Source organism: Ptiloglossa arizonensis, chromosome 7, assembly GCF_051014685.1.
Source record: "Ptiloglossa arizonensis isolate GNS036 chromosome 7, iyPtiAriz1_principal, whole genome shotgun sequence".
NCBI classification, from domain to species: Eukaryota; Metazoa; Arthropoda; class Insecta; order Hymenoptera; family Colletidae; genus Ptiloglossa; species Ptiloglossa arizonensis.
Window position 1 is genome coordinate 1,853,292 of NC_135054.1, and position 24,841 is coordinate 1,878,132.

The following is a 24,841-nucleotide window of genomic DNA, read 5'->3' on the forward strand; positions in this document are numbered from 1 at the left end:
CATCACAATATAAGATTAGTCATCAAAACCGCTAAAACTCAAGCAAACTTTATGGTTTACCGCCACTATGTGCCCTCTCGCTCACTCATAATCTGTCACACTTGTGACAACTACAAAAGCAGTAAAGGGAATGGAAAGACTACTTACAATGAAAAACGACTGACAACCTATAACAAGACATTACTGTATTATATTTTAAAACCTCTACAGAAAAAGATAAAGAGTTGCATTAAGATATGACACTATACAGACGTATGCCTGAGAAATCTTGGTAGTTGGTACGTCATAAACCATTCTGATCCCAAAGGTTCGCAGGTACTTAGACTTGTATATGGAGTTCAATTCGCAGAACTTAGCAAATTGCAAAAAACCACAGCTATTTCCAAAACTTGCAATTGCAGTGATATTTATCATATGCTATCAGAAAGAATTCATTCTAACACATTTAAAGAAGTTACATACTAATATGTAAATTATATGAAATATCACAAACTGCAGCTGTTATTTAAATAATTCTTCTATTATTTTAATAATTCGAAGAAACAGTTTCAGTCATTTAAATGATATGGAACTTATTCATGTTTGTGGCAGAGAAAATTGATTTCAAAAATTTAAATAATTTTCGAATCTAGTAAATCAAATTTCACAATAATTTTCAATTTACTTTTCGATCAGTATGCGTTGCATCAGAACACGCAACACGTGCAACAGATTACGTACATATATAAAAAAAGCTGTACAATTTTGGCATCAATTGAATGTGTTTCCTTGTACTAGTCTACTAGTGTAAGTATTGTTAAAATATTTCATCTGTTTGCAATTCAAAATCTTAAGCTGAGAAAATGTAATTGTGCAGAAAAGTCAGTGAAAAAATTCCACAAATCTTAGCGAAAAATTTGTTCTATCAGAGACCAGGATTTAAATGATACTCATATTTCAACAGAATGTAACATTTGTATTCGTACTATCAAATAAAGTTTAAATGCAACGTCTTGTAGGTTGTGTGAGGAAGCAAGCTTAACATGTGCACATGTTGATTTCTTGTGTACATGATAACGTCAAGATTTTTGTGACTATTATGCCCATTTAGCATCAGGATTGATTCTTTTTCGTTAGAAATCCTCCTTCTTGGAGGAAAGTCCTTTTTCGAAATTTCACCTATTCGTTTTCGATTTGAAACTACAAATAGGGGCGAAACAAAAATATCTCCCACAGTATTTATACTCAATAAAATACGTTACATTCCTCCCTCTCTTTCTGTCCTTTATGGAAATAACTTTGGTATTATTGTCATAAATGATAGAAATATCGGTTTCATTACAATTATGCATTCTACCAACTGAGAAATTGTATATTGCAAGAAATTCTGAATATTTGTTGAAAAATCTACCCACTTGATATTTATTAAAACCTAATGCTCTTTGAAAATTTGTGGACTCTAAAATCCTTAGCAAAAGTTCTAAATAACGTTTTATAAATGAATGACAAAACTGTTTACCAGAAATTTTATTTTCCTTAGTAAACTAATGGGTTAACTTTAAATGTTCAACTATGAGACATGATTTTGGTATCTTACAACGAGCTTTTTGTATAACAAACCAATTGTTTTTCTAAATCTCCATTAAAAGTTTTTTTTTAAATTGTGGTATTTGGAACATTAAAGGTCTCTCATTTATATTTCTTTACCGTTTTTCAAGTAGATATATGCGTTGATCATTTCAAGTACTATCATACTGTGCAAAAGGATAAATCTAGTTTGCTTCCGTATTATCAGCAAATATGTAAATAAATAATAATTTCTTTGCAATTTCTTTCAACTTATATACATATTTTTTTATTCTTTTTCCTTTGTATTGCAGAGCACAAAATTTTCTATCCAAAAAGGAAGACAAAAAACTATATACATACATATGTAAGTTCAAAAACTACTGAAATGTTAAGTTTGCAATACGTTTTGAAATATTTAGATTTAGATTTAATAAAAAAAAAATTGGTAATAAGGACATTTTTTTTCATTATTTCGTATGATACAAATAGATTAATGAACACTACGTAGAAAATATTAATATCTATATTAGTTTGCCAAAATAATAAATGTATCCAATAAGCACATAAATGTCTCGTATATATTTGAATCATATACTGGACATTGAGATCATATTAGTATTTTATTAAAACTTTTTATATTATCGTTCTAAAAAGTCTTACTTCTTATTTAGTATATAATAATAATTCTTTGCAAAAATTGACTCACTAGTTCAACTTCTTCTGAGCTATTGGTAAATTTATGCTTCCCTCCTGGTAAAATGAACTTCTGTCCGGGAAGACGTAGATCGTTGAGAACTTTCACTAAGAAAGGTGTCTGCGCTAAACATTGTAGAACTGCATTGAAAAAACAAGTGTTTCCCAAATTCATTAAACCCTGGGACAATAAAAATTTTTATATTCTAATCATTTTGTAACAATAATATAACATACACATATTAACCTTTTTAACATAAACTCATCAAGAATGAAACTCTTATAATTATTAACCCTTTGACTGCTAGACACTTGGAACCAAGACGCATATTTCCTATGGCTGAGCTATGGCAATAGTTACCGCTGCTTATGAATCACTTTTTGACAAATTACGCATATCATTTCCGTCTTGCATAAAATCCGTTATGCAAATCTTTGATGTTGTTCAAAAAATATTTTTTTAATTTATTTGTTATTACAGATCTATTCATTTATATTGCTTACATATGTACCTTCGGTGTAAAACTGTGAGTGGTTGAAATTAAAAATTTGCAAAATTTCATACACTTTTAAACAAAGATTTTACAAAAATTTCTATCAAGTAAAATTTCTTCATCAGTGAAGAGAACATCATTCCAGAAAGATTCAGTATAATTCAAGTGGTCTTTGGTATGCTGCAAACATACCTTCCTATTGACTTTAGAAATCATTGGCTCCTTCCTCTGAATTCTTCCAAATAACCCAGCTCTATTTAGTGTTCTACGGATTGTACTTGCACTAACTGTTTCTTTCTTAAGATTACTCAGTTCTTTGCTATTTTTACTGCACTCAAAAAAGTATTTTGCTTTACCTTTTTGCAAATTTGTCTCTCATACCTTTCGTTGAGTTCTTTGGTCGCCGTTTATAATCAATAATACTTAACAATCCGAGATCATTATATTTGTCAATGATTTTTTTCACAACCACATGACTTCTTTTCACAATTTTTGCAATTTCTCTTAAGAACTATTGATTTTTAGGCAATTTGATTATTATTTCAGACTTTTCAGTAGTTGTTTGCTTACCCATTTTGAAATTACACACGTGGTATTTCCTTCTGCGATGTATGGTATGAAAACAAAGCACGGCGATACCATGAGATCATATTACTAAACAGTGATACCAATATAATACAAATTTATTATAATAGTCATAATTACTAACATAAAAAAAAGGGGTATTAGCGTTAACTCAAGAAATAAGGACTTTTTTGTTCTTTACATTATACGTTTGTTTACTGTCAACTTATTACTAATAAAAATATATGTTTTTTACAGAAGATAAATTGAGCTTTCAATATCATACACTTTTCCTGTTTTCTTTCATACTGATATCGAGGAAAATGTCTTTTTTTACCCCAACTTTGAAAGCTGATTTCACCCCCAAAATATACACTATACAGATAAAAAAAATACGAGTAAAATATTTTTCTAAGAACTATATTATAAGTCAGTTTCATTCAAATCGGCGATTTACACTTAAGTGATGTCCCTTATGAAAGCCACTCGGATAGATTATAGCAGACGAAGTAATGAATAGTTGACACTGGAAGTTACTAGAATGTGTTAAAAAGAAACGGTGTACAGCAACAAATTTAAGAAAATGTGTAAAGTTTGTTGTACATTTCTTTTTACTTTGTTAATCGTCTTCATTTTTAATCATATGATAAATATATATTTTTTTATATAAAGTATATTGTTTGTCTATTTGCATCGGAATAGAATAGGCAAGCCTCGTAATATACTTTGAGCAACAAAAAAACATCGACGTAGATTTTTTCAAACCATCATTATTCATAATTTGATTCAAGAAAAGCTTGTTTAAGTTACTTCAACTCATGAGAGTACGATATTAAAATATGTTTAATTATATTAAGGTGTTACAAATGATTGATGTAATTATACCGTGATTTGTGCGAAATTAGAGAATATTTCAATTTTTAAAACAACCCGCGTATTTTACATGGTTATTTTTCCATATAAGTCTTACTAGAAAAATTCTGGTGACCTTGTACCATGCAGCTGGCTTTCTCCAGGGGTTATAATTTAGACTAAACATAAGAATTCTAACTTCAAAGAAAAGCTACGAAATCACAATAAAAAATATTCAAACGTAATAATGGGTACCAGTTTTACTAATCGTGTAAAAAATATTGCTATCAATATTAAGCATTCTTTCATACAGGCAAATAGGAAGGCCTGTATAGTGGTAGTTGTTTCGGCACTCGTATACTTGGTATCCATGTGCTCATGTGAAAGAACCCTTTCTTTCAATGCTGTGTGTACTAGAGAATTTCGCTTTTGATAGTGATTGTTGAGAGTGAAACTTTTAAATGGACACGTAGTTTAAAGATCATGAACAAAGAGCATCATGAACGATGATACTTGATAAATAATTACAAAGTAATCAGTTACAACAATTCTAGTTGCTATAAACATCTCCAAGTCGTTTTTATGAAACAAAAACCGAGTACTTATAGGCAGCAATAATACACAGTGAATGTTTCCCGCAAGTGCCAAAAGGCACTGATTCTGTACGATGAAAACTTTTGTAAAGCGCTAATGGTGCACAATTAAAACTGTTATCGATTATCTACAGGTGCTCTCAGCAGTCAAAGAATTAAAACTTATAAAAATAAAAATCGACGCTACAAAATGTACATACCCCAACCTTAGGAAGATTGAATAAAACATTTTCTTTTTGCACATCTTTATCTACAGACTCTTTCTGGCACTGAGTTAATACCATATTAGTTTGTGATTGATTACGTGTTACTGTGACAGACCGTTTTACAAATTCCACTGTCTCTTGGAGCTTCTTTCTAAAAATTAAAAGTAATCATTTAGCACATCATAATAACTTAACAAGCTTCCTTTAAATTGTTTAAAAACACTTCAATCTAAGGTTGCAACAAAGTACTCTTCATATTTAATAATAAATTAAAACAATTACAAATTTTGTATTAGTAAGCATTTTAAAATTGTATGTTCAGAATTAGAAGTGTTCAATTTCTTGAATTTCTATACAATTTTAGGTTAATTAAATAAATAATTTTTGTTTATTAAATATATTAAAATTTACTAATATTCGAAAATTACGTGACACTAAATTTTTGTCACTTAATACTTATTTCTATATATTAATATGTAAAAGGCAATAGTAGTATATTAATATATATTTCTTATTATTTTATACAAATTATTCACTCTAATCTTTATTTCCTTTTCTAAAATAATCATTTTAAATATTTAAATTAAGAAAATTTAATTTTTTGAAAACAGTTCACTAACAGCTTTCAGCATATCTATGGCTTTTATTAAATTATCATATAAGTAATTTTATCTTTTACTTTACTTTAAATAAGCATGTGTATAGTTCTCAGTATTGTGATTATATTAATTTTTTTCTTATGTTTTTTAAAGAGTACTTTCTCAATGATCAACAATGTAAATTCAAAGTAGTTATACAGATATTTTTAATTCAAAAAATCATATTAAATCGAATGTGAACAAAAACTATTTGCAACATTGTGTACTGTATGAGTTTAAAAAAGATAGTACAACTACAGGTACTTTTAAAAATATTTATGGAGTGTATGGTGAATATATTTTAAATTTTAGAAAGTGTCAAAGATTTTCTATTAACTATTCTGTTACTTTATAATAGACCATTCTGATGAACCAAAATCTAGTCAATCAGTGACGTTTAATATTAATGCATTAAAAGCCTTAATCAAGACAGAATTTTATGTAACTATCAAAAAAATAACAGAAAAATTGGTTAGTAATAGTACAACATATCGACATTTGCAAAACTACATAAATTTTTTTTAAGATGGAATTAAAAAATTGAAGGATGGAAAAATATTATCAAAAATGATGGTCCATACATCGATAATTAAAAATAAACAGTACTCATTTCTTGCACCGAGAATCAATATAAGAAAGCAATATTACTTATGGAATATTTGGACACCTTTGTACATGTATATATATTGTTTTCACACATACCTACAACCAATGTTAATTTTTGTTTCACACTGATAACACCAAACACTCCAATGAAGAGTATCTATAACTATGAAATGGCAGTCACTATGTGGTTTCTTATAATGTTCTAAAGCATGTCCACATTCTTCTTTTCCACAGCCTTGGTGTCCACATTGTAAACAAATCAATGTGCCTGAGCTTACTGTACAATCCTGAAATTATATGTATTTACAAATACTTTTTTGTTATTAAATAGAAATAACAGAGAAGTTAAGATTTAGTAAATTGATAATATCAATACCTTTTCTGAAATTTTTAAAGAAATGCTTCTACTTTTCTTACAAGCTGAACATTCTATATTAATTCCCATTTTATTAATATATTTCTTCATCTTGTTAAAACTGACTGCTTTTACAATGTGTGGACATTTATTACCTATAAAAAGGAAATCAAAATTATATCCACCATTTTAAAAATAGGGACATTTTTGTAGTTTAAATTATTATATAGTCAGATTTATTTTACTCTATATGAAAATTTCTTTATAAACTATTTCTAATATATAAAATAATTAGTATTACTTATAAATTTATATTCTCTAATAATGTTATGAAATTTTCTCTTAATTATAACATTTATAATACACTTAAACATTTGTAATCCTATGTTCAGTCTAACTTTATATTGCATTTATTCTAGCATGTTTTACATCAAGTTTGTTTCAACATAGGAATTTATGACAATTACTATCCCAATATATTTTCCTATAATATTGCAATTCTATACATATTTGCAGAAAAACAAACAACTTTTACATTTCTTATATAACACAATACAAATTTAATAAAATAGACTGACCTATATTTATATCACATTACACCTTGTGTTTATGCAGCAAACCACAATTTATATAAAGAAGTGTTTAAAAAGTGTATAAAAAATACAAGCAGGCAAGATGAAAGGATAACAATTATAAAACTCAATGTAATAAATAAATTATAATGAAATTGTGAATGCTGTCAATTTGGGTAACCAATACAAATCCAAATGTTTTCTCCCAAAATTGCTACTGTGAAAGAGAAAAGCATTTTTGAGTGGATTTAAAGTTTCCCTAATAAATTCATACATTTTATATGAAAAATGTACATCTCCTAAAAATATCAAAACCATAAGTAATAAATATTTCTACTGAAACTAACCAGAACTTTCACTGGTAAATTAAAAGGGAGACAATTATTTACATTTGTTCAGCAACAATACTTTAATTGAAATTTGCAAACAATTCTTCCACATTCAAAATTGAAGTGTAAGAATTGTTTAATATAGACTACTTTTAAAACACCAAATCAAAGAAAAGCAATTCACTTAAACTTGAATTACAACAAACACCATAAGAATGATAAAAATTTCCTTATTATAAGCATTATTTATTCAAAAAAGAAAAGAAATATTCCAGAGGAAAATATTATGTAATTACATACCTACATATTAATTGAATTAATATGCTTGTATAAACTATAATACACTTAGTATGAAACACAATTTGTAATTAAAAATAATATTAATTAATAGTAAACACAATATCAGTCACTTTACTAAATTGTAAAATACAACTTTTATTTATTCTTATAGGTATGCATATTAAAGTGCTTAAGAAGGTACAGCTTCTTTGAAAAACATGAGCAATCACAGCATAATGATTATTTATTAATCAATATTTTGATTACAAGGATGTGTAATCCTCTTCAGGAAACAGTATAATTTCCATTCCATAATTTCCAAAAAGTAATTTTATTTATAAATCTTAAAATTAATGTTTGTTTTAATGATTTTACTTTAATTCAAATTTTTTCAGGATGGTACATTTTGCTCTCCTGTTGCTAAAGATGCATGATTATATGGACCACTACTCAATAATTTTTTAGATATTTGCAATTGCTTTAGCATTGCTTAAATTTAGTTCTGTTCAGAATGATTAGCGTAATGGCAACATTAATTGTTCATATGCATTAGGGCCCAGGTTCAACTCTGGGGAAAATAAATCTTCTCTCTCTCCTTTTTTAAATTTCTTTTTATTTTACATCAATTTTGTGTATATAAAAATACATAATGAAGTTTAAGTAAATTAGAAATAAAATATCTTTACTTACTAGAAAATTTATAAAAATTTTGTTTATCATAAAAGAATATAAAAAAATAAATTATGGTTAAACACAAAAAACTACAGAAACGATTATTTATACAAATATTTATTACAACCTGGTCTTTCTTTTTGGTCCAATATTGCACTAATTCGATGTGTGAAGTGCTTTTCTATATTATGCTTCATTTGCTTTTATAAGTCCCATCACTATACAGACAATGGAGAGTAAGAAGCTAATCTTATTTTTATACTTATTCTGTTAATCTGACAAATTTTTTATTTATTGTTTTCTTCCACAATTTATTGTTTAAAGTATGATTAATTGAAAATTAAAGGGCTTTTCTTCTGTTCTTCTTGTGTGAAGATTTTATTTTTCTTTTTAAAAATAAAATTTTTGTAAGTTTTATAGTAAGTCTATGTGTACAAAATTTATATAAAATAAAAAAGAATTCAAAAAAAAAGATTATTCATCCTCCCTGGAGTTGAACCCTAGTCCTAACATATACGAACACTGATTCGTTGCCACTATGCTAAACCAATACATACTAATCATTCTGAACAGAACTAAATTTGTGTAATAATGAATCTTCAATTGCAAATATCTAAAAAATTATTGAGTAGTGCTTCATATAATCATATACCTTCAGCAACACAGGAGAAAATTTACCATCCTGCAAAATTTTAACTAAATTGATGACCCCAAGGCCTTGCAATTTCCTTGCGAGTTTGCAGCTATTGAACTGCAGAAGTTCTATAATCTGCACATATACTCTTGATTTATAAAGTACCTCACTACTGTTCTATAGCTTATAAGAGATATGGTTTAATTGCCCATGAAGACTATTTATCCCAATATGCTAGAATTGCCTGTAAAGGCATTGAATTGAATATGTCTAATATATACTTTAAATATTTATCTAACAAATAATCTCTCGGATACATATATTATACATATATTAGAATACATATATTAATATCATATAGAATATTGCTGATTATTACATTAAATAATAATTTAATTGTAATATAATTCAATGAATTATTCTATGTATTAAAATACAATTTTCAACATTTTTACTAAAAACAATTATTTTCAAGGAGAGTGTTTATGACGCTGCTTAAAAGAAACAAATTCTAACCTGCAGTATTAGATTCATCGCAGGAATCGGTGGAGCCTTCAATTAGCTCATCGTTTACATCTGGTTGTCGACTGCGTTTCTTGTTCATTTTCTGTTATTATCAAATTATATCCACCCAATTGTTCCGTTTTGGTCTCCTACTAAATTTAAGAATTTAGTCAACAAAAAACAAGTAGAAACTTTATTTTACTAAATATTCAATAAAATATTTGTTAACCACATTAACCTACCGATCTTTAATAGATACTATTGTATCTTATATTTTTATTTTATGCATTTGAAACAATTTTGATAATGTACTAAATTCCACAATAATCACATAAAATAATCTAAAAAAATATGAAATCAAAAAATTACTGTCACAATTCTTACTGCTAGCAGAATTGTTGCTCTATAATCATAGTCATAGCAGGAGATCCAATCTCACGTGTCATAAATTGAAGCTCATTTTGAAACACCACCTACCACTCTTTTACGAACTAAAATGTGTAAAATGTAAATAGCACATGTGTCGCTTTTAGATATTTATTTACCTACGCTGTATAACACACACAAAACAAAATGTGAAAGAAAAAGTATTTGGTTCTGGTAACTTTTCTTGAAAAGTTTTCCTTCTCGAAGGCACGATCATTGCCTTCCCCTCCTGCCGAGAGGTTAAGAAACAGAATCTATACTAATCGAGACACATTCCATGAAAAACAAGCTTTAAGTATACGACCTTTAGTATACTTGGGTATATATGGACATTCATTCCTTCTTATTTCAAGAAAAAATCTCCGATTACGAAACTTTATTCGTTATTTGAAGCTTCGAATAATCTTAAAGAACTTTATTCGATAAATAAAATTAAAACAGTAGATTTGTTTTAAGTTGACAATACATTAAATGCATTGTATTTTAAAAAAAAACTATCTTAAAATTGAAAGTTGAGAATTCTCAAGAATTATCCAAATTCTTATTTTTCGAGAAATGAAAAATGTCAAAAAATTAGGAACACTAAACAAAATATTGTTATTACCGATTTATTCGCATGTGTTAACATAGTTATACATATAATAACTCATAATAATAGATATAATAATAATTTATAGACATTTATAAGCATAAACGATATATGTATGTAAACTAAAAAAAAATTGTTCTTATAACAAAATTATGTTACTATCTATATTCAAACTGAAATCCATGTTCTACAACACAGAACTTTGCTCTTTGAACTACACTTTTAGTTGTAACATCAATTAACACATTTCGGTCTATATTACTACATGCGTCTATTATGCGTTTCCAAAATTATCAATTGGCGTTTCGAAAACAATGAATTGCAGATATCTCCGAAAATAATTTAAAGGGGATATGAAGAAGAATTTCCAAAATAATTAGACGTGTGGTCGATAGGTTAGCTTGCCACGTGATCGAGAGGTTAATTTCCCACATGGTTCGAGATTCAATTAATTAAAAACAGGAAAGTATTTATATCGAAACACCAGATTTTTAAAATTAAAGTTTAATATATTTATTTGATGTACAAACTTAAATAATGTCGCTCGCCTCATTATTACTTATTCCTCGTCTCGATGCAATTATCGAACGCATGTCGTTTATTGTCTTTATCTCCTTGCACTTGACTACGTTTAAAAACAAAAGAAAATAGTCTTTTCCCAAATCTAGTTACCGATACATGTCGGTAACCTAATTATTACAGCTACAGAAACATATTTGGAGAATACGGTGATCAACAAATTAAATCGTATGTTCTTATCCAACGATTTCCAAACTATAAATTGAAATATTGACGAACTATTCGGATGATTGGGGCAAGGTGGCAAGACAGCCATCTTATTGTAAATATGTGAATAGGTATTTACCTACATATATACTGTTTCCAATATTAAACGGAATATTTTCCAATAAGCCTGGAAGTTCTTGCAGAAAATTAGGATTTCGCTGCCCTGTAAAATTCTGCACCAAACATTGATATTAACAAAATTATGTTTTCGTATTTAGTGTATATTTCCGTTCACCAATGTTGATTATAACGATTAAAAATGCCGACTTTTCATTAATATTTCAGAACAAAATATTAATTATCGAGGTTTATCAGTATTACGTAATTGCTGGACTAATATTTTGAATGAATGATGCTTATTAGTTATGAAAATAACATAAACACTTTTTACTGGCATATTAAATTTGTTCGCTATTTGTTGAATAGATACATGTAGATGAACTTCAAAATAACTCAATACCAGCCTAGTGTTTTCTTCGTTAGTAATAATTTTTACATAAAACTTAAAACAAAAGTATTCGCGGATGGACAAACTATTTGGGAATTGTTTTCTACATAAAGCTATTTCGTTCGTGTATTTCTTCCACATTCAATGAAGACAGATGCATGAAAGTTTGACAGTTTACATAATAAACTTCTAGCAAATTAGTAAATGTTTAAAAATCTAATAATAGTCTCACAAAGAAAATAAGCATTACATTATCGTAAAGCCGGAATGGAATTCTATATCATACATTTCAATTACACACATTGTTTTTGCTGACAACTCAAATTTCTTAATTTAACGACATTCAAAGGTCATGCAATACAAGTTATTGTATTTGTTTTGACACGAAGTACAATAATATGAAGTAAAAAATATTCAATACCATTTAAAAAAGTTAAGGTGACCTCGATTTTTTATTCAAAAATTAATCATTTTTTAAATTTAATATTTTATTACGTAGCCGACAGGAAACTGATTGACTTTTGTTCGGAACATTTTTTTGTTAAATTAATAAAAGTGCAAGAAAAAATCTTGTATCTATATACAGGAAACTGTTTGTGTGTGTACGCTCGTGTACTAATGTAAAATATTAATTATTAAAATATTTATTAAAATGATATAATGTTAAAATAAAAATAGAAAAATGTTAATAGCATTTTCTTTGAATAGTATGGATTTAAATTAGGAATATTAATTATACGTATGTAGAAGAAAATATGGAATGAAGTTAGAAAAATGATTTATTCATATTATTGTTGTAATGTAAAATAAAAATTTTGTTCTACAGTTAATCAATATTACAAATTTAAATTCATATTGTTAAAAGAAAATATCATACAAATTTTTCTAATGAAAAACTCAAACTTAAAATAAATGAAATAGAACTTATAGGACACCCGTTATATCACATTCCCCCACTATTCACCTCGTAGGATCTTTTCTGGTAACCCTGCCTCTTATTGCTTGAGGTTTTTTGATATCTACAACAATAGAATAGGTGACAATGCCATAGTAAATTTTAAAAGTTATTACAAAGTCTAATGTTTATTTAACCAAAAATAAATACTGTAGATATAGAACTCACAGTTTTAAATTAAATCTATAATATAAATAATACCTTTTATTGTGAAATCAGAATAAAAATCGTATATAACGGCCATATAAACAGGAGTGGAGTTTCAAGAATCTTCAGGCTGGAAAACCTCTATATTCTCTTTAAATCACAAATGATGTATAATGAACAATCATATATTAATAACCTTATTCATTAAACGTCAAAGAAAATAAAACATTTTCATTTTATCATATAAAATGGCTTTACCCCAAAACTATAAGCAAGTAGCAATGGTTACATCAAACATCATTACATCTAATCGTAAGCATTGTTAATTTTTAATGTTCATCATATTACTTAATGTATTCTTTCAGTGAATAAATATTAAAAAAAAAAACAACTTATCTTGCAGAACGTCTCAGGACTTCTGGAGGAAATAGTAATAATTCAACTAATAGTGTAAGTGAATCATTAATTTAAAGAAAATACAAATATTTCTAAATGCAAAATTAATTATATGCTTATTATTATTATAATCTTTAGAAAGATATACAAAGTCCATTTATTCAAACGCCACATAGCCATCCAGGATTTACACCACAAAAAGTTGGGAAAAATACAAATGTGTGTATTTCATTAAGCTATCAACACATTTTATGCTATAATAATAAAATTAAAATAGCAATTCTATAAAACTGTTAAAACTAATTGCTATGTTAATTAATCAGGCTGATTCACGTGTACCAAAACCACCTAAACCACCAGAGAAACCGCTTATGCCTTATATGAGATATAGTAGAAAAGTATGGGATCAGGTAAAAGCTCAGAATTTAGAGTTAAAACTGTGGGAAATAGGAAAAATTATAGGTCAGATGTGGAGAGATTTACCAGAAGAAGATAAAACAGAATTTATTGAAGAGTACGAGACAGAAAAAGTAAATAGTATATTAATATTATTTTTACATATAATAATATAAAACTAAATAAATACTAATTCTGTGTGTATCAAATAGGTTGAGTATGAAAAGAGTTTGAAAACTTACCACAATTCACCTGCATATTTAGCTTACATTGCAGCTAAGAATAGAGGAAAGTCTGGTAAATATTATATATTATTAAATCTTGCATACATACAACATTAATATACAGGGTGTCCCATTTAAATTGACATATATGTTGTATAGCCTCAAATAAAAATGTCATCATTTGTTTTAATTAAAGAATACATGAATGTGTATTTAATTTACAGTTTCTATAATTGAAACACTTGAGATGGTTTAGGAGAATATCAGCAGAAATTTCTTAATTTGTGACACATAATTCTGTGCTTATTAGATTCCAATTTTGATTACATGTGAATAGATTCTATCATTTATCCAAAGGGCATTAAGTAGATTGCATTCTGTTTTAGCAATGTCAATCTGAACAAATTCTGGATTTATTTAATGATACTCTCAAAAAGTCTTCAGGAAGCTTTATGTCAATTACAAGTACCTCAATTTATTGTTTGGAGAACATTAAAAACTGATAAATACTTATACCTATACCATTATATGCCAGTGCCAAATGTTTTTTGCCAACTAACGTTGATAAGTGATTATAATTTTGTAAATGGTATGTATATGCAGTAAAAGATAATCTTTTTTTATAATATTAAAGATTACCAACTCAATTGAAACCGAGGTAAACATAAATAACTTATTCCTGTGTCATATTATAAATGCACCAAGTCAGTCTTAGTTTTTTCATTTTTTAAATTTTATTACAACTTTTAAATGAAATTGTTTTGTATCAATGTTTATAAAATATTTTCATCTTACATTCATTCATAGAATACACTGTTACAGATTGATTTAACTTGGGAGATTCTGTATATACTTTCATGTTGAATTCACAATACCTTAAACTATGTTAACACAGCATTATGCACAGCACAACAAAATAATGATGAACGCGAGAATCATGAACGTTCATCAAGCAGTATTAAAGGACAAGCAGCTCAAGATAGAAGAATAGATATTTTACCTGCAGAAGACGATGATGGTATGTACATCAAAATTGAGTAAATAGAAATACATTAAATAGATTTTTATTTTACAGATCAAGATGATGGATACTCTGTAAAACATGTTGCATACTCTCGATACACTCGAAATCATCGTCTTATTAATGAAATCTTTAGTGACACTGTAGTTCCTGACGTTCGTTCTGTTGTTACAACGCAACGAATGCAAGTATTACGTCGCCAAGTACAGTCTTTGACAATGCATCAGGTAGTGCAATAAATTAAAACAGTAATGTGATTAATGTAGCTGCTATGTTGAGTTTTTAAATACTTATAGAAAAAACTTGAGGCAGAACTTCAACAAATAGAAGAAAAATTTGAAGCAAAGAAACGTAAATTTATTGAAACAAGTGAAATATTTCAAGAAGAACTGAAAAAGGTAAGAAGTTGTTGCCTTAATTACTAAAATAAGTATTGAAATATAAACGAACTTTTTTTTAGCATTGCAAACCTGCTGTAGATGAAGAAACATTTAATAAAATGGTGGAACGACAATATGAAGCGCTCCGACGAGATAGATTGAAAAACACAGAAGAAAATCGTTCAGATGGACCTGCATCAGGCGAATCAACTCCAAATTCTACACCAATTCCAACTCCTGCTTCTATTAATGATGAATCTCCACCAAATGTAAGTATTATTTATGTAACTTTAACCACGCCAGTTACTTATTATTATTTTTATAGGTTTCTGATGATACAGTAGACAAGAAATCAAATGGTTTTGAAAAATCTAACAATGAGTTAAAAAAGGAAACATCTTCCCCACCATACTCTGAAAGTAAATCTGAATCTACATCAGTTCAAGGGAATTCTAATCAACATGCACCCAATTCTGGAGTGTATTGTGGGACTATTAGTCCAATACAACAACAACAACAACAACAAATGCCGCCATTGCAACAACAGCCACTGTCAACATCTCAACAACATCAATTACCAACAACTCAACATCAACTGTCATTATCTCAACATCAATCACCAACATCCCAACAGCATTTACATCAATCTTCTCAACAACCGCATTCTTTACAACCATCACAACCTACTACAACAGCAGCAGCTGCGAATATAAATACAAGTGCACCTGTAACTACAAATGCAGCTGCAAATGCACCAACTATGCCTCCCATTTCTTCACAAGTTCCTTCAATACAACATACTCCTCATCAACAAGGAATACTAACTAATCATTCAATATCATCTCATCAAATAACACAAGGAAATCAAGGGACACAGGTGCTTATTTCTAATCCACATACTCCACAGATGATTCCATCAAATCAAGTGTATAGTCAACAGTATCAATCAGGATCAACTCAACAAACTCAAAATATTCCATTAGCTCCTCGACCCCCGCATCCATCTTATACATATTCTCAACAACAACCGTATCAACCATATCCCCAGTATGCACACCCTTATTATCATCAACCATATTCACAGTATTCACCACATACAATGGGACGTTCTCATGCCCATAGTCCTCACAGTCCACACAGCCCTCACTATCACCCTCAATCTCCTCATGCTGTTGGAGAAAATAATACAACTAATAATAGTGTACCTGCTGCAAACACTGTTCCTGTGTCAATATCCGATGTTAATAATTCATCTTATTCTTCTGGATCGGGACATTGCGAAAACGATCATTCTGTTCCTTCAGAGAATCAAGAAAGCCAAGTAGATATTAAATCAGGACCTATTTAATTATTTTTATAATCTCATATTTATAGAATTCTTTTGATTTTATGTAAACTGTAGAACTATATTTGAATAATATGGATGCATTTAAACGGTTATAATAAAATTGCCATATTCATTCAGTTTGTACAATAAAAAAGCATTTTAATCGTGTTTTTATTTTCGTAGCGATACTGTGTTTAGAACTGTCATTTCACAACAATAATTTTAATAAATTCCATATAATGCATTTATAGATTTCTTCTATTAAATCTTGGACAATGTACAGTGATTAATTCTAAAAATCCTCTAATATTGTTTTTCTTCTAATTTTGTTTACAGGATGCTTGTAATATATAACTGTTACAACCAGTAGAGAAACATTTTACGTAAGAAATAATTTATAGTTTCCTATAAAAACAATTGAAAATCTCCAATGACATCTATGAAAAGAAGAACACACTAAAAGTTGTCCACTTGTAGCATTTGAGAATTTTCCGAACAAAAAGTGTATCGTCAATTGGTTTTCGCTATTATCCTCCCCCACATTAAAATTCAGTCCATGTTTAAGCGCTTTTAGTAGAAATGGAAGATAGACAAAAATAAACTACAATAGAAGAACGAAAATTTGTAATAAAGTCGGATAATAATACAATATATTTTAAACGGTACAAAAATGAAAATCGCAAACAAAACAGAAAAAAGGTAATACGAAGATCTTAAATGAATATGATGAATAGTATATTATGCACCAAAGAAAATTGCTGTAGTCATAACAAAATATCTGAATAAGAAAATTCGTTTCAAAAACATTATAAGAATTTTGCGAGGAAATAATTACCATAGTTGGTATACGTACATATGTATGTATGTAAACTCTGCACTAGTGCGAAAAACGAAGTCAAATGGCTAGAATTTATTTGAACATATATAAGCATAAATTTTTCTCTTTGGAAAAATATGCTTTTTGCAAATAAAAGCATATTTAATAGTAGATCTGATCGAAAAGTTACAATTTGGAGAAAGTTTAATGCTGAATTAAAAATAAAAAAATTCGTTTTTACTATAAAAAAAAGTCGTGGATTTATTACTGGTATAGGTCTATGAAATTTCCGAAGCGTTAGTAATACAATCCATTAAATTGCCTAAGTGATGTAACGAGTCAGTGTTCCTTCTTTGTGCCATAGTACAATTACCGTCTCTGGGTAAGCAAAAGACAGACATTGTCAAAGAACGCAACAATTATCACACTGCATCGGTATTGTCATCTCGCATTCTTTTACTGCAGGAACACACGATTGTAGAGACCGAGCCATACCGGCAGGAGTTCCCGGAGGGATACGTGATTTATAAAAACAATAAACGACTATCCTTTTCAGGATAACTTAAGGTCTATTAACGTATTACTATTTTATATTTCTTAGATGAATATATTTGATATTAATATAATATAAAAATGTATATTTTTCACTTGTCAGATCACTACATCCCTTCTTTACTTTAGGCATTTACTCTGTATCCAGTAAATCCACTTCATTTACTTTAATTATATTCTTTTATATCAAGTTGGAAACTATTATACAAGGTGGGTGTGCCTCGTCATTTGATTGATCGAGACCCTGAGTTGTAGTTACTGTTTTATTAACTAAAGTAAATTAATATTTATAAATAAGATAAAGCATATAAGAAAGCGAGGGTTTAGATATACTAATAGAACAGTGATCGCCTGAGTCGGGAGTTCGCCCGTGTTCTTCTCATTTGACTTTGTCCCTTAGCGTCGAATCTGCAGACTGATCTTTGTGGCTGGATGCAGCTTCGAGGTATTCCTTACCGCTGCTTGAAGTCCTGTGGCAGGAATACAAGAAAAGTGGAAGGGGTGTACCTATTCTCACGCACAAATTCAATTCTAGTTCGCTATTTGTCGTGGCAGTTACAGAACAGGTAGACTGAGTGACGAAGGATCGGCTCAGATAGAGATGGGCTTTCGACCTTTCTTTGCCCCTGTGCCGTTTCGCAAGATTTCAAGTCGCCGGAAGGCGATACGTGTCTGTGGTGTGTAAACGTTGAATCGTCGATTGTTTACAGTTTCTATAAACAGATCGAGGTTGCTTCGATTTGAATAATCGGCGGCCGAAATAAAAGAGTTAACCTAAACCTTACTCAAACCTAACTATTTTATTTAGTAATTAATTTAATGGATTAAGTATACCACCCAAACTTAATTAATCTAAATAATTAGTGGTAAGTGGTAAAATAGTTGAGTTGAGTAAGATTTGGGCTAGATCTTTTATTCGGCTACTCAAATCGAGTTTTTACACCCGTTATACGCATCCATTACCAATTGTTTCGATGTTGGATCGGACACGTATAGCTATAGGCGAAATCCACTGTAGTAGTAAGAATAATTTTATAGTAATAGCAATAATTTTGTAGTAGTAGAAGTAATTTTTATTTTGCACGCTTTTATTTTTTTAGAAAAATGAATTTTTTGGGAGCTTACACGTGTTGCCCATTTGATAAGTCACATCGGATTCAAAATGGCAGACTCCAAAAACATTTATTTAAATGCCGCAAAAATTATCCAAAGACTACCAAAGTTACATGTCCTTTTAATGCTATACATATATTAGATCCACAGGAATATGAGGTGAATTTTATATTTTAAATTTTATGTCTCATATTCGGTTTAATTATATGGTCTTGTATGAATTGAAATTGATATACGAAGTGTTGCATTTAAGTAAAAGTGGTAGAATATTTTATATGGGATTGATTTATCAAAGTTTTCGTACAAAAATTATTTAACCCAAAGGGTCATATTATTTGTTCTATGTAACTTTTATGCAAATAAAGTGGTAGGGAAAATTTTAAAGTTAAGTTAATTTTTTTAAGTGAAATTATATACTTTTTTTATTTATAATATGATAGGGTTTGTCGAGATAAATTCAACAACTTATTACGGGATATGATAAAGTCAAATCAATGTGAATTGCAAATTGTTTGTCAAGTTGAATTCTGCATGCATTTTGCTAATATTAGATGAATTTAATTTTTGACTAAATGTTCCTGATATGGAAATGATCCCAATACTATAGGAAAAATGAGAAATTATGAATCATTCTTTACTATACAAATAATTGATTTCACTTATTAATTATCATTATTAACTTGTAATAACAAGAATTGATTAATAATATTTTCATGTACATTATTTTTTAATATGTTTGCCATTATTAAGAATATACATTTCTAATCCTTTTAAAAATACTCTTTCATTATTTTTTAATATTTTGTCATTTATTCTTTTACATGTGATTGTAATTCTTGTGTGTAAATCGTAAAAATTTGAAATTTATGGTTGGGAAACTATGTATTTTAAATAATTTCATAGAATGAAATCACAAAATTAAAATCTAGTGATCTTAGGGACCATGTAGTTATAAAGATGTTGGCAAGAACCTACTAATCCGTATTAGATTTAGAAAAACAATAACCAATATTGACAATTTGTTATGGTTTAATGCAGGATATATAATCGATAAATAATTTGAACATATTGTCTTGAAGGAAACTTTACTATTAAAATGTATTTGAAGTTTCTTCAAATATATTTATGAAATATTTTGTATGATATGCCATGAATATTAAAACAAAAACTTCTAATATAACAGTGCCTTTGCTCTTTATGCTGCATTATTTTAGAATTGATTTAATGATAATTTATATGATAAATGGATTGATTGCGGCAGACCTATTACATAGTCCTCAAAATTGCCAGATCTTAGATCTTGTGATTTTTCCTTGTGGGATTATCTAAAACAGATAATTTTCCAAACATCAGTTGCAAATATTGCTGATTTATGCACAAAAATCAGTTGCATACCAAAGAATAAGTGGTAAAATATTAAAGGTATAAGCAGATAGTACAAGCATGCAGGGTTCAGATTGATGAATAACTCATGGTTTACATTAACTTGATTCCTTTTTTATATCATATAATAGATCATTAAATTTTTCTCTATTATATTATGAATAAAGAAATATATAGTTTCAGTTAAAAAATTAATTTGACCTTGAAATATTCTTCAGCTCACAATCTACATAAAAACTATTTATAATACATAATATGCCCCATCAGGTTAAACATGCACAAATACTCTTTTGATAATTTCAACTTTACATTCAATTCTATTGTTTTCACTTCAATGTAACATCTTATATATGAAAAATAAAATAAAATTTATAGAAATATATGTGTCAAAATCTTACACTAACATGTTAACAATTATAATTATATTTAATTATTTGGTGTTTGATATAATATTTTTATTTCTTATTTTAATATCATTATTTGCTGTTATAGCATCATCTTTCAGTGTGTCCAAGTAGTGGAAATGTAAAATGTTATCAACATTTATTGGAGCCACAGGTGCAAGTTGGAACAATTTCTTTAGAAAATGTGTGTAATCTACAAAATACTACACTCGATGAAGATTGGTCTGGGGTATGTAATTAAAGTTGTTTCATGTTAGTACTATTTTTATTTTAATTTTTATACAAATTTTATATAAACTCAGTCAAATTTATTTTCCTAAAATATAAAATAGATGCATTATCGTTTTGGTTTATTTATTGTGAAAATATTTGTACACATTTATTTATTGAAATTTTTATTTATTGAAATACCACATGTAACCTAAAATAACATTAATTATATGTTTTAGAATCATCCTACATATGATCCATTTGTGGCATCAGAAAATAAAAATGTAATAAGAACAGCAGTAGGTTTGTCAAAAGCAAAAAAGAAGCAATTTAAGCAACGTGAAAGAGAAAGACTAGCTGCACTTGAAAACTACAATTCTAGTAATATTGAAAGTGCTAAACAAAAATCAGCAGTAAGTATTCTTATTTTCACTCAGAGATTATGCTTCTACAATTTGATTGTTAAAGTAGGGGACATCTTATATATTAAGTTTTTAAAAAACTCCATTTTTTGTTTATTATAATTTTACTGTATTATTACATGAATAGTTATAAATTTTTCTATTTCTATGTATTAATTTTTCTATACCTCTTTTGTGTTCTTCACTAATATCATGTTTATTATTTTTTAATAGAAATTAGAAAAACCTTTACGAGCCCCTAAGAAAGCTGCTGAAGCAATATCTAGTGATTTAAAATCAGATACTATAACAAACAAGATCTGCTCTGATGATTTAATTTCTAAATTAAAGGAAGTTTCCATTGAAGAAAATAAGGATAATGCTTGGTCGAAAAAGGACTCTCAAGAAAGCATTTTAAATAATACTTTCAATAAAAAAACTAATCGTTTAATAATTTCTAAAAAAATCTTTCAATCTGAAGATACGAAAAATATTCTTCAGGAAGCAATTGATACTTCAATTATTCAACAAAATAGTTTTGAAACAGAAGTAAATACTTCTGGAACAGAATATAGTTTAAATATGAAAAAGAGATCTACCTTTTGTGGAGAAGCAAAGAAAATTAGTACTGGGAGAGGTTTTACGATTGCACATGAACACTTGAGATCTAAACTCACAAAAAAAAAAGAGTCTGTAGAAGATTTTAGTACTATCTATGACAGTGATGAAAATGTGAATAATATTATTGACATAAATTTACAAAAAAAGTCAAGTTAAGAAGTTTTTTATTCAGTACAATTTTTCCTTTTATTTGAAAAACAATCACAACTTAGAATAAATTATTTTTAAAATTAGTAATAAAGTAATAATGTAGAATGTAGCAATATAGTTTTATAAGTACTCTTTTTTTTTTGTAATTCTTAAGTAAACAGATTTAATTCTCATATTTTAGTATCGGTAATATTCTTTAAGTAACAAAACTTTTTAAATGATGGAAGTTGGAAAATTTTATTATTAAACATAAAATGATTATATGTTTTCATATCTAGATAATTGTGTTCATATGGAATAATTTGACTACTTTTACAAATACATTTTGTGTTTGAAATTTTTTTTTTAAAGAAAGTGGTGAATAAAAATTAAAAGTTTGCTAAATCTATCAGGTACATTTGAATATGAAAAATACATTAGAATATGCAGCATATACTACGAAATATAAAGAACAATTTATAAAGAATAAATAACATACGCATTCATTATAATTTATCACAGTATGAAGAGTAAACAACATATATATTGAAATATATGACATATATGCAAAACTGCATATAAATATAAATTTTATCAATATGTTGGGCTAAAATAGACCTAACCTATTGTAACTTCTAGTGATAATTATGTGTGTATTTTTCATAACTTTTTTATACATTGGTAGCACTGCTACTCTAGTTGTAACAGCCGAGCCTTCTAGTAAGCTAATTTTAAATGTTTTTTCGTTACAGATCACCATTTACTGGTTAAAGTCTAATTTTAAATTGAAAGGTGAATCATATGGAATAAGATGACACATCTTCAACAAAAACAAAGAAAAACAGATTACAGAGACACAAAAGAAGGTTAACGTATTCGCGCCAAAAAATATGAGTTGTGTCATGTTTTTAAAAAAGAAAAATAATTACGGTACCTAATTCAATAATTATAGTAATAAAAATATTAAAACACGTGGTAGAAAAATAACAAACTTTTATCAAAAAGGTAACAAAATTGTATTAAAAAAATAACTGCGTTGGGTTTTCAACCAATTATGGAATTTTTTCATGTTTCGCCACACTATGGTACAGGATTTACAATACACTCCTGAGCCAAGTCAAAGCGAATCAATAAAATTTTGTAACAAGTCACGAGCTTTGGGTATTAAATTGTTTCATTTTGTTGAATATAGTATTATCTATTGGACTACTCAGTACTGCGCTGTCGTTTTTTTTACGTAATAAATATGTGTTATAATTAAATATGTGTTCTCTATGATAAGACATTGCTTCAGTCCTGAGCTGTGATTTCTTAATAAATAAATATTGTATTTCGGAAAGTATTAGTTTTAGAATAGTACTTTAATATTTTTATTTTTAACATTTATTACTTCATTGATTTCTGTCATAAAGAACAATATTTCATTTAAAAAAAAGAAAAATTAAACTGCCCTTCAAATCTTCTCTACTCTGCTATCCACAAGGAAACTATTACCACTGCATTACCTTCTCTTGGAATTCATGTTATTTACAATCTACATACACGTTTCAAGAGAAATCATTATCTAAAATAATGTAGATATCAAGTTTTTTTCTTTTTAATGGATTACTCTGTCACTTAGGTGTACAAACACCAATGGTTTTAATAATTAATATGAAATAATTATATTAAAACTGTATTAATCTTACCAATTAATTTATCAAAGGCTTTTTAAGTAAACAATCTTTCGCATGATACTTGTTATAAAAATAAGAGAAGCAGAACGTTAAATGTCTTACATTTTTAATAAAAAAACATTAAGAAATATATATACATCGTTTTTTATTATTCTTCTGTGTAATATTACTTAGTTCATCACTTTGATATTGATAATGATATTTGATAATTACAAACTTTTGTACTATTTCCATTTTTAAGAAATATACGATATAATTTTGATAAAATTAAATTAATTTGTGCAAAATAGAAGCCTTATAAATCATATAATTTTTAAGGTATGTATTAAGTATCAAAATTGTAATTAATTTTGCATTTTTTTAGTACTTTCTTGTCTAATATTTTTTATTTAATATTTAATATTATGAAAACAGAAGTAACAGCCTTGTATTTTACAACGAAGTTAACAAAAGCTTCTTAATTGTGAGATTTCAAGTTTTAATGCAGAATTATATTTAAAATATTGTTATGAAAAAATCTAAAGCTATAGCTATAATAATTGATACTGTTCTCTTATATTATATTGTTTCTTAGATTGTTGAACTATACTTTAGATGACCTCCATTAGGTTTCCTTTTATACATATTTGTACATATTTTATGTATTTTAAGTTGAATTAGAATTTTGACACTGTATGTTAATTTCGATTTATAATTTGAAAATAATATAAATACTGGTAATTTAAAATCATACAATGAGAATTAATGTAATATACAAATAATTGAATATTTATGGGTAATAATAGCAAGAAAGTAGATATGTACAAATTTTCAAATGTAACTTAAATTTTTGTCAGTTGTTTTAAAACATAGTAAATAATATTTTAGTGACATCTTTAAATTAGGATTATGTGTTATTCAT

At 27.7% G+C, this 24,841-nt stretch overlaps 3 protein-coding genes and 1 long non-coding RNA gene across 13 annotated transcripts in view; 3 read left to right on the forward strand and 1 right to left on the reverse strand.

The window, feature by feature from the left end:
- Usp16-45 (ubiquitin specific protease 16/45) overlaps positions 1-11,748 on the reverse strand; it is a 36,354-nt gene extending 24,606 nt beyond the window's left edge. For 4 of the 7 annotated variants that reach the window (XR_012992634.1, XM_076315698.1, XM_076315699.1 and 1 more), the window contains exons 1-6: positions 9,782-9,965; positions 9,552-9,691; positions 6,571-6,704; positions 6,291-6,481; positions 4,945-5,101; positions 2,255-2,422 (exon numbers count right to left, since the gene is read on the reverse strand). Coding sequence is in view for 6 of the 7 variants with exons in the window: in XM_076315698.1 (XP_076171813.1) it covers positions 2,255-2,422; positions 4,945-5,101; positions 6,291-6,481; positions 6,571-6,704; positions 9,552-9,639 (738 nt within the window). In the remaining variant the exon portion in view is untranslated. Of the gene's footprint in view, positions 1-2,254; positions 2,423-4,944; positions 5,102-6,290; positions 6,482-6,570; positions 6,705-9,551; positions 9,692-9,781; positions 9,966-10,084; positions 10,104-11,423 lie in introns of those variants that run through there. The other 3 variants (XM_076315695.1, XM_076315697.1, XM_076315696.1) reach the window with 3 other exon arrangements.
- Positions 10,790-16,796, forward strand: LOC143148895 (uncharacterized). 3 transcript variants are annotated; one of them, XM_076315701.1, is made up of 11 exons: positions 10,790-11,411; positions 12,963-13,202; positions 13,294-13,340; positions 13,425-13,505; positions 13,610-13,816; positions 13,895-13,979; positions 14,802-14,924; positions 14,982-15,154; positions 15,224-15,325; positions 15,388-15,576; positions 15,633-16,796. In XM_076315701.1, the coding sequence occupies exons 2-11, from the start codon at positions 13,139-13,141 to the stop codon at positions 16,653-16,655; spliced, it is 2,094 nt and encodes a 697-aa protein (XP_076171816.1). In that variant the 5' UTR covers positions 10,790-11,411; positions 12,963-13,138; the 3' UTR covers positions 16,656-16,796. The 3 variants fall into 3 exon arrangements, with proteins under 3 accessions (XP_076171816.1, XP_076171815.1, XP_076171817.1); XM_076315700.1 differs by lacking the exon at positions 10,790-11,411 and having other exon boundaries at positions 12,822-13,202; XM_076315702.1 differs by lacking the exon at positions 10,790-11,411 and having other exon boundaries at positions 12,822-13,202; positions 14,814-14,924.
- LOC143148897 (uncharacterized) lies at positions 14,317-14,849 on the forward strand. The gene is made up of 2 exons (XR_012992635.1): positions 14,317-14,495; positions 14,729-14,849. It is a non-coding gene; the product is annotated as an uncharacterized LOC143148897 (long non-coding RNA).
- Positions 16,797-17,648: 852 nt separating the features above from the next.
- LOC143149383 (uncharacterized) lies at positions 17,649-23,470 on the forward strand. Of its 2 annotated transcripts, XM_076316701.1 has the most exons (9): positions 17,649-17,833; positions 17,917-18,018; positions 18,133-18,213; positions 18,404-19,023; positions 19,104-19,275; positions 20,992-21,132; positions 21,353-21,526; positions 21,749-22,913; positions 23,017-23,470. In XM_076316701.1, exons 5-8 carry the CDS (start codon positions 19,108-19,110, stop codon positions 22,289-22,291), a joined length of 1,026 nt encoding a protein of 341 aa, XP_076172816.1. In that variant the 5' UTR covers positions 17,649-17,833; positions 17,917-18,018; positions 18,133-18,213; positions 18,404-19,023; positions 19,104-19,107; the 3' UTR covers positions 22,292-22,913; positions 23,017-23,470. The 2 variants fall into 2 exon arrangements, with proteins under 2 accessions (XP_076172816.1, XP_076172817.1); XM_076316702.1 differs by lacking the exons at positions 17,649-17,833; positions 17,917-18,018 and having other exon boundaries at positions 18,110-18,680.
- Positions 23,471-24,841: the final 1,371 nt, after the last annotated feature.